The sequence below is a fragment of the Aplysia californica genome, unplaced genomic scaffold, assembly GCF_000002075.1.
Source record: "Aplysia californica isolate F4 #8 unplaced genomic scaffold, AplCal3.0 scaffold00073, whole genome shotgun sequence".
Lineage (NCBI taxonomy): Eukaryota > Metazoa > Mollusca > Gastropoda > Aplysiida > Aplysiidae > Aplysia > Aplysia californica.
The window spans coordinates 300,686-310,615 of NW_004797343.1; the positions used below are offsets into that span (position 1 = coordinate 300,686).

General features: G+C 39.6%; 1 protein-coding gene across 1 annotated transcript in view; it reads left to right on the plus strand.

The window, feature by feature from the left end:
- Nucleotides 1–9,930, plus strand: part of LOC101845077 (protein ELYS) — a gene marked incomplete at its 5' end in the record, with an annotated part of 121,831 nt that overhangs the window by 49,910 nt on the left and 61,991 nt on the right. The window contains 5 exon segments of the mRNA XM_013080061.2: nt 1,062–1,182; nt 2,129–2,335; nt 2,812–3,008; nt 5,377–5,471; nt 5,873–6,054. Of these exon segments, the coding sequence (XP_012935515.1) occupies nt 1,062–1,182; nt 2,129–2,335; nt 2,812–3,008; nt 5,377–5,471; nt 5,873–6,054 (802 nt within the window).

The window sequence follows — 9,930 nt, forward strand, 5'->3', positions numbered from 1 at the left end:
CACAAATGTATTTACACCGAATTTGAATATTTTAACTTTTTAGCATTTTAAAGTAAACTAGTTACCAGTCGTGAAGTGAACTTTCGCAGAGGTGAACAACTTGTGTTTCGCGCGCTCATATGACCTTAGCAGTTGCGAGCGCCGTAAAACCTTATACTACTACTACTACTAGTCTGTGGGAGAGCCACTGGGAAAAGCAGAAAAATAATAAACTATATGAAATAAAACCCAAACTAGAACAGCGAAATCCTTCGGACCTCTCCAGAAGAGACGAAGTCATTTTTACTCGATTGCGCATCGGACACACGGCCCTGACCCACAAATACCTCCTTCAAGGAGATGAGAAGCCGTTCTGTGTCGGATGCGACACAGATTTTACCATTAGACACATCTTAACCGAATGTCTAGACTAGAGAGATCCGAAGGAAATACTATAAATGCAAGAAATTGCAGGACATTTTTTCCATCGTTGGAAAAATGAAAACGTACTATTTAAAATTTTTATTGTTTCCTATGAGTTGTTTTAAATCACAAATATATTTACACTGAATTTTAATATTTTAACATTTTAATAATAATAATAATAATAATAGATAGCATTTGTATAGCGCATATCCCCGCTCAACAGCAGGCTCTATGCGCTTTACACTATATTATTACCCCAGCAGACCATAGAACACTCCGAAACATTCTCAGCTTCCCGGGAAGCATACAGTGCAAGCAGCTGATTAAGCGCTCAAACACTAACAAACTGACAAGATCTTTCGCTGTCTATAGCCGGGTACCCATTCCCTCCTGGGTGAAGTGAGGAAAATTCGTGTAAAGTGCCTTTCCCAAGGACACAACGTCAGGTCCCTGACGGGATTCAAACCCACGACCTTAAGGTTGCGAGTCTGAGAGCCTAATTTTAGCATTTTAAAGTCAATTAGTTAACCAATCGTGGAGTGAACTTTTGTGAAAGTAAACAACTTGTGTTTCGCGCGCTCATATGACCTTAGCAGTTGCGAGCGCCGTAAAACCCTATACTACATACATACATACATCTATGTGATTCCTGTCAGGGTGGTGGAGGACCTAAGCCTGCTACTGATTGATAACCTTGTGGAGTGTGAGGGCGACCAGATCAAGAAGCTGTGGGGAGACCAAGGAGGAAACGGCCTCTACCCACCTCCTTCCATGCAGGTGAGTTGTGTGCTGTCTACTGTAATTCTCTGTGGTATGACAGTCAGGCACTTCAGCACAGCATGTAAAAGACTAGCGTTTGATTCCCATTTTGGCGGAATTTTTATTGAGTATCTTGGTCTTTCTGCTGGGACACTGTATGATTCTTAAACCAGGTTGGTCCTGACGGGCAGGGTAGAAATTTACCTCCTAAATGACCTAAATTGTGTCGATGGAGGCGTGAATCCCTTTTTTATATAGTGTGCAGTCTGTTTTTTAAAAAACTCTACAATTTGAGGCATTAATTTTCTCCCCAGCGCTGCATGCATTTTTAAAGATGCCATCTTTGGAACTATATTTGATTGGTGACAAGGTGTGGCGTTTGGAAACAGATAATTTTTGATTGGTAAAGGCAAAGATTTGAATTCATCTTGGAAGCAGAGAAATGGAGTATTATACTCCTGTCCTGAAACATTTTTGGTGAATTTGAGATTCTAATAGATCCTAAATGAAAAGGTTAGCATATTTATGTCTTTTGCTTAATTATTACAATTTAATTTATAATCACAGGATTGAATTGTTCAAATTCAAAAGTATACTTTTTGTGGAGTAAGTGAGTGTTTTAAGGGTGTCCAAGGAAACTTGTACTTTTCTGTCTCTCGGTATTACTCTTTCTCGGCACTGACTATTATTGTAATAGTGTGCTTCTATTTACTCTAAAACTTGTGGTTGGGTAGTGCCTATAACTTTTGGACTTTCAAACTCCTTCCGTTCAGGTTCTCCTTCATATGTACTTCCTTCATGATGTGAGCCAGTTGTAGAACCTTTCGCCACCAAACAAATATTTTTTAGAATGATGTAACATTGCATTTTTTTGTGTGGATATATATGTGACAATTGTGCTTGTTACCGCATGATTTCTGTTGAAAAAAACCAACAAAACAGCCTTTATTACACCTCTATTTAGGCTCTGCTGCACATGTACCTGCTCCATGACGTGAGCCTGTCAGTGAAACATGCCATCACGCTGTACCTCCTGCGTGACCTGGCTGCCCTGGGGGACACAGATATGGAGGACACGGTCATCCCTAGCTTCATACAGCGCTTCTTCCTAAACCCCAGCCTGGTGCACCAAGTACAGGGCCTGTGGTCCATTGATGACGGAGATTTTGAGGTATCCTAACACATTGTCTTTACTTCATCTACTTGGACAGATATTAGATAAGACTGTACTTTTGAACATGTAATTTTTTTTTTTTTTCACTATTACATTAGTAACTGTATTTACCGTAAGATACACTTTTTTAGCAGCTCCTGGTGACAAGCTGGGGAATTGGGTAAAAGTCATGAAATACCAAGAAACATGCTTTGACCACGAGTGAGAATACTTATCCCTTGAATAGGCCTATTGTATGATTTAGTTTTGGTTTGTTCCATTTTTTAAACTAAATGAGATGCCTGAAATAATGCTGTGACATTGAACAGGTACACTGAAACCATACATTTTTATTAATTTTTAATGTGAATTAAGTAGTAACTTAAATTGTGTTCCAATAAAGTGGTGTTTTCCGTCAAAATAAGATTTCCTGGAAAATGCTCAAAAGAGCAACCATAGAATTTACTATTTTTTATTCACTCTGTCTAATCCAGGAGGGATTGCGCAGGTTGGTAAACCCGTGTGTGCGTGCAGACATCTGTGGCAACTGGAATCGCGATGCATCTGTGGTCAACACTCTTCTAGGTCAAGGACAGAATAAGGTGGCCATTCGCTACCTCCACGCTCTTGGAGCAGGGGGTGGGTCTCTGCAAGAGCAGCATCTGTACATCTCCACACTGGTCAGGAACAGGTACTGATTTTTGTTAGTTTATTTTGCTTTTTTTTTCCCGTGCTTAATTACTGAACAACATAGGGGAACTGCTACTTTTTCTTTCCTCATCCTTACTATTGTTATTTTCCTCTACTTCTTTTGTATGTTTGTCACTCTCTTGTGAACTGCTATTTCCGGGCTGCCTTGATAGTCAAAGCAGACTTTATGCTGTTCAGGCTAGAGAGGTGAGCAGAGTAAGCCTGATTCCCCATTTGGACTTCTCTATTGACATCAGCCTCTTGGCACTCATATGACCGTATGCAGTTGCGAGTGCCGCAAAACCTTACTAAAACTAAACTAAACACTTTTATCCATGTTTTGCAATGCGGTTTAGCTGGTGTCTTTCACCCTGTTTTTCTCTTACTTTTTCGTCAGTTTAAGAATAGTGATGTCATAAGAAATGAAAAGAAATGTCAGCTGTCTTGGAAATTACTAAGACACAGTGCTTTCAATCTTCAGTATTTATATGGAAATCCATACTTTCTGCTAGTTTCGTACTTGCTCCTCCATCATTATTAACTCCCTCCGTAAAAAAGTGCGACAACGTAGAGTTACTGAAACTCCTTTTGCAAAAGATGTGTACTTGCCTTCGTGTCATCTTGTATAAGTTCCAGATATTTACGATAATTCTCTCTGCAATAAGCTAAGGTTATAAAAACCTGCAGGATTGCGCATTTTCTGCAATTGGCCATTATTCCGTGAGGCCCCAATGCATTCATTGCAGATTGGTCGCTGTAAATGCTCCCTCATCATAATCAACTCCTTGTTATAGAAGCCAGATTGCACATTTCCTGCAATAGGCCATAGTTGTAACATTTTTGCAAATTTGTCGAAATCAAAAGAAATTTGTCAGTGCAATGATTCTATGGGAGCGCGATGAAATTTAAATCTATGCGAAAAATACATGGAGAGACAACAAATAGATGGTTTGGACATGTAATGAGAATGAGGCCACAACAACCAGCCTCCCATGTCTACAGCATGAGATTTTATGTCTTCAAGGGCACAATATAATCTATCCAAAAAGTAACACACCTGGAACACATCTGACGACATCTCCCCTCGTCCGTCCTAGTATAACAGGACATAAAACCCTCATGAAGTAAAAGTAAAGTAATAAATTACTAGTGCTATATTATTATTGTGGTTGGAATTGATTTTACCATGGGATGGGACGCACTGCAGCTCACTTTGTATCAGTCTGGGCTGTTGTGGGGATTACTCTGGTTCAAGTCCCTAATGGGAGTGTTCTGGAACTTTGGGTGGGTTTTTTTAAAGTTTAAAGCTCCCCAGCTACTCCTGCTGTCTCAGTGGTACAAAGAATTGTACTGCAGATGCTGATTTTCTCTTGAAGTTAAAAGGAAATAGAAGTTGACTGTTGTATGCCAGTGCACGTCTAATGTTACAGTCAAACTTGCTGTAACGGCCACCTGTCCAAGGCTGTCACCCGTACAGTCGCCTTCTTCTCCCCACTCCTTGCACCCTTTTCTTTATATAATGACATTGTCTAAGAGGGTCATCTAAGATGACTTTTCTTTGACAATGGATGGTCGTCTTGGATGGGCTCTTAGATAGATCTATTTTAACCCTTACAGCGCTGCGGTCGCGACGGCCCGAACTTCCGTAAAGCGCTGATCGCGACTTCCGGGGTCGCGATAGACCTTGGCATAGTATAACGCGATGTACGAAAAGAACGAAGTACTAATTTTTATACTGCTCGCTGGTAGGCTACGCAGAATTGATTTCGCCAACCATTTGTCTTGTTACGGGGTTCGATCGAGGCGCGAGGAGTTTTTTGTTTCATGTTGAAGTCGAGTGACAGTGAAGTTGGAAAATTTGCGATTGCGACCCACGACGAACACGAAAATAGTGTCGCTTCAGATGATGTTCCGCGTATTTTCCTTAATCGGAAGATGATTTCAAGGGTTTTGATGCCAAAGCTAACACTTTGTGGAATATAACGTAGGCCTACGAAGCATCTAGACTTTTGTCTAGATCTAGATCTAATGAACCGGCAGTTTTTATTCGGTCATTTCCAACACCACTACTACAACTTCACAAAATACTTTTTGCATCACATATTCATAAACAACTTTCAGTATTCTAAAACTTTTATTCTTACCTTCTTTAGAAATGTTGACAAATAAAAAAGTTGTTAGCAAAAAAAAGCGTGTGCAAATCTGGTGTTTTTCCAAAATAAATTCAGCAGAGAGGGAAAATATAAGGGGAAATAAGTCAGCGCTCTAAGGGTTAACTAGGTTCACCTATGAACAGAAGTTAGCTATTGTATTATAATTATAGTGCATTTCAATATTTAAGTTTGACTTGTCTCACCTTTGTGCTGCAGACAAGAATTTCAAGCCCTGGAGTTTGTTCGCCGAAGCAACATGGAAGACACAGCGGCTCAGCTTTTTGATCACTTGTTGTCCGAGTGCCAGAAAGGTAATTACTTTTTTTTTTGATGCTTGAAAAAGCTTAATTTCCTACAAATGCTCCATTCGTGGTACACAGGGGCTATAGCTGGGAGTGGTGTCCTTCCTTCTCAGAAGATTTTCGTGGATTTACAGTTTAAAAAGGTCCTGAGTGAAAAGGCAATTGCAGTTTTGTTCTTTTGCCTCAGTTCGAGGAAAAATGGCTGGCCATCAGTGCTCATCTTTTTTGAGAATGGTTGATACTTGTATTTTCAAGTTGTTAGGTCTGTCTCTAATTTTTTTTTTCCGGCTTTTATTTCTGTTGCTTTTTTCCTGGCTCTTTTTTTGTGTAGATGAATGAGTTTTATTGTACGTCCAAAGTTGTCTGTCGGCTGGGATCTGTATGTGTTTCCCCGGTTTGTGCCTCCACAGAGAGACTTCTGGGACAGCTGCTGCGTTGGAACCTGAGAGAGGTGGAGGAGAAACAGTTGGAGAGACATCTCCGTGGTCGTGGGGAAGTCCGAGCTCTGGAGCCACTGTTGCTGTATCACCTCAACCACTCACAGTTTGTGAAGGCGTTCCAGCTACACGATGATATGAAACACATGGACAAGGTACAAGACTCATTTAATTTTTCAATTGCAATTAATTCTTACTTCAGATCTCCCTTTACAACAGTAAACAATTTGTTACCTTTTCAGTTACAGGAGAATGTTATCTTTGGACCTCCCTTCATTTTGTAGCAATGACAATGAAAAATAAATTTTTTTCCGAATTGCCTTAAAACAAGCTGTAATGAAAGAGGAGTAAATTTTAAGAACTCGTTTTTGAATTTTAAAAATCAATTCATAAATGTGTGTGCGCCTAGAGAAAGGTACCAAAAGTCGCCCCAGACCGTTTCGAGCTACAGGCTGATAATGACAAAAATCACTTTTATAACCAAAATGTTTCCATTAAAAAAAATAATAGATCCAACATTTTTTTACAATGTGCTCAAAGGGTTTTCATTAGGCCAGGGCAAGATCGACGGCAAAAAGACTCGAGGCCTCGATTCCAAAACTGAAAAAGAATCGAGGAATCGAGTCCGATTTTCGAGTTTGGAAGCTGCTTCAAGTGGGCTGTTTAGAGAGGCCATGACTTGAACACTGCTAAAAAATAGCTCTTAAGATCGAGACCTCGAGTCTTGAACACTGCTAAAAATAGCTCTTAAGATCGAGACCTCGAGTCTTGAACACTGCTAAAAATAGCTCTTAAGATCGAGACCTCGAGTCGCGAGTTTGACAGACGTGGCTGGCTAAGCCTGCGCGCGTGCCAAGGCACGTTGACTTTCACTCATTTGTGTGTGTGTGTGTGTATCGTGTGTGTTTGCGTGTGTGTGTGTATGTGTGTTTGGGTGTGGGTGTGTGTGTGTGTGTGTGTGTAAGTGTGTGTGTATGTGCGCGCGCGTGCGCGTGCGCGCGCGCGTGTGTGTATGTGTGTGCGCGTGTGTGTGTGTGTGTGTGCGTGTGTGTGTGTGTGTGTGTGTGTGTGTGTGTGTGTGTGTGTGTGTGTGTGTGTTGCCTCCCTTCTATCACTCTTGCCAATGCGTGGGGCACAGGCTCCTTCTCTCTTGCGCTATCAAGGCCTAGTGCACGCCGAATTCAAATAGTGAAAAAAAACATAAGTAAACAAAACTCACAAAAATTAATTTAACTTGGTAATCGGGCGTTAAAATGGGTTCCCCGCGTAATTATTGCTAATTTTGAGTCGCTGATCACGAAAATCTTATTATTTCTTAAATTTGGCCAATATTTAAGAAATTTTTGGAATGCATTTTTAACTCCGCCTAGGCCAACATCAAAGAAGTCGCCTTATGCGCCGGATCAGTCCCGTCCTGGTGCGGTGTCTGTTTTGAAGCAAAAAACTCGACTGTGGGGTGGTACAGCCCTAGGCCTAGGCCTATACCATGACAGGACTGTAATAGTGATGTAGAGATTTAGATTCTTGCCTCGATTCTCGGAGTCTATACTAGGCTAGGAACCAGGCTAAAAAAAGGAGACAGGAGGCGTTGACCCTGGGCGGACTCGAAGCTTAGAGTCTGGGAATAAGATCGATTCTTTGAGTCCTCATTTGGACTCGAAAGAATCGGTCCCAGAGTCGATCTTGCCCTGGCCTAGTTTTCATTGATTTGACTTCTAAATATTTTATTTTGAATTATTTTGAGGGAAGGATATAATAAAAACAAATAATGAAAACTGCTTTTTAAAGGTTTCAGAATTTATTGTTGAAGCACGTTTTCTCTTCCCTGCTATGTTTTACCATTGAATTTCATTCATAACATCAATGTCAACAGAATGCCACATTGGAAATGAAATTTCCATGAATCAATACATTTAAAAAATCATTTTAAAAATAGTTTGTATGTGTTCTCACGTTTGTTAAACTTAAAAGCTCATTTTCTGAAAATTATATTTTTTATACTCTACTCGCAAAATGTGCAATATCTCAAAAACTAATTGAGATATCTAAAAAATTCACTGAATTTCCTCTTAGGAACAACCCATAACTCAAAATGGTCAAAATCCGACTTTTGGTACCCTTTTTAGGCACATACAATCAAATAAAAAAGTTATTGGGATTTTTTGTTGCAAAATTTTGGGGAAAAGGTCGAGAAAAAGTGGGACATTTCTTGATGTATTTTGAGGGAAAACTGTTAAAGTCCGTAATCAATTGGAGTATAAGAATGAAACTTTGCATCTTCATGTGATTTTCAGTGCAGAATCTAGTTCTGCTATCACTTTTTCAATGTCTTTATTACTTTGGATCTTTAAGGCTAATATTTGCGTGAATATTTGTTGAATTGAATGACTTAACTTGAACTGCTACTGATACTGCACAGGCTTGCGACTTGTGAGGCATTAAAAAACGTAACAAGTTTTCAACACATCTTTGTTTAAAAACTACTTTGGTCTAATTTTTAACGTACTGAGCAGAAATATAGTTGAATACATTCCACCTCGTACAGAAATGATATAACTTTGATCTTTAACGAATCAGTGCTGTTCTCCAATCACCCATTCTACAACTTATTAAACCCATAATGGAAGCGACCTATTTAGTTGTAGGCGGTCAATCACATGTCACCTAGCGATCACGCACTTTTCGCAAGCCGGCTGGCGAGCTTAAGTTTGCGACCGAGTTTCTGGCTCCAGTCTTTTATCCCTGGATGGGTGGTAATTTTAAGTTGGTACGTGAAATATACTACACACATGGATCTGAAATTTAACAGCAATTAAGGAGACATGTGGGGCATCTGTCTGGTTGGCATCCATGCAGTAGCTCCTCTTAGCACAGGTTCCTGAAATCGGTCGGCATTAGACGCTTGCATTAGTAAGTTTGGCCTTTTTCTCTGGTTCTAAGGCAAACGTTAAAGAGTGGTAATGAAAAGGAGTGCTATGCCGATTTGTTTCTTTTCTCAGTAGAATAAATACAAAGGCCAAAGAAGGATGGGTACGTGTTCTCAAATATATTTGTCTAAATTCAGGAAATGAATAAATAAAAAAAATCAGGCGCCGTCGTGGGGACCTGTCTATATTTTTGCAGGTACTTGCCAACTTTCAACTCTGTAGCCGTTATAGTTTTATGGGAAAAGTGACACGTGTTTCCAAGTTGCCAAATATATAATAGATACCGCGTGACACAAAAAAACTAACCCTCGGTTTTCGTAATAGCTTAACAAAAATTTGACGGGAGAGTTATGAAACAACCTCTAAAAATATAAAATAAGCTTACGCTCCAATCAATTCAGGTCCTGTTCCATTTTTCTCTCGAAACCTTCGATACTCCTGTAATCTGTATTTAGATCTCTTTCAGATATTTTGTTTTAAAACCTGTATGGTATAGTTTTTGCACTAAGTTAAATCGTAAAATACAGCCAAAAATTTATAAACAATAATAGTAATAATGTAGATCGTTTCTATAGTGCCCACTCCAGTGTGAACACGGCTTAAGGCGCTTTACAAAAATGCATTATGTACGAACAATATTCAGGCTCCCGTGCGCACTCGCACGCACACACACCCGCATACACACACACTCACACACACACATAAATAATAATAATAATATATAACATTTATATAGCGCATTTCCAAAAAAGTAGCTCAATGCGCTTTAGATTGGAATACCCCTTTTTCAAAAACCTTTCTTACTACTTCCTTTCTTCTCTTGCAATATACATTAATGCACACACACACACACACACACACACACACACACACACACACACACACACGGACTATTTTCATTCAGACAAAGGCATAGAACAACAATAAAATAAAAAAAATTATGACGTTAAAATTAAACGCTTATGAAGGATAGGCCTGTAGGCAATCATATTCTGTGACTTTAAAAGAGTACACATCCTATTCTAGCAGTATGAGTCAGTGTGCATAAATAATGTCCGTAGTTGAGATATCCGAGTGAGCGTTAGTGTATAAACAGTGCCCCCC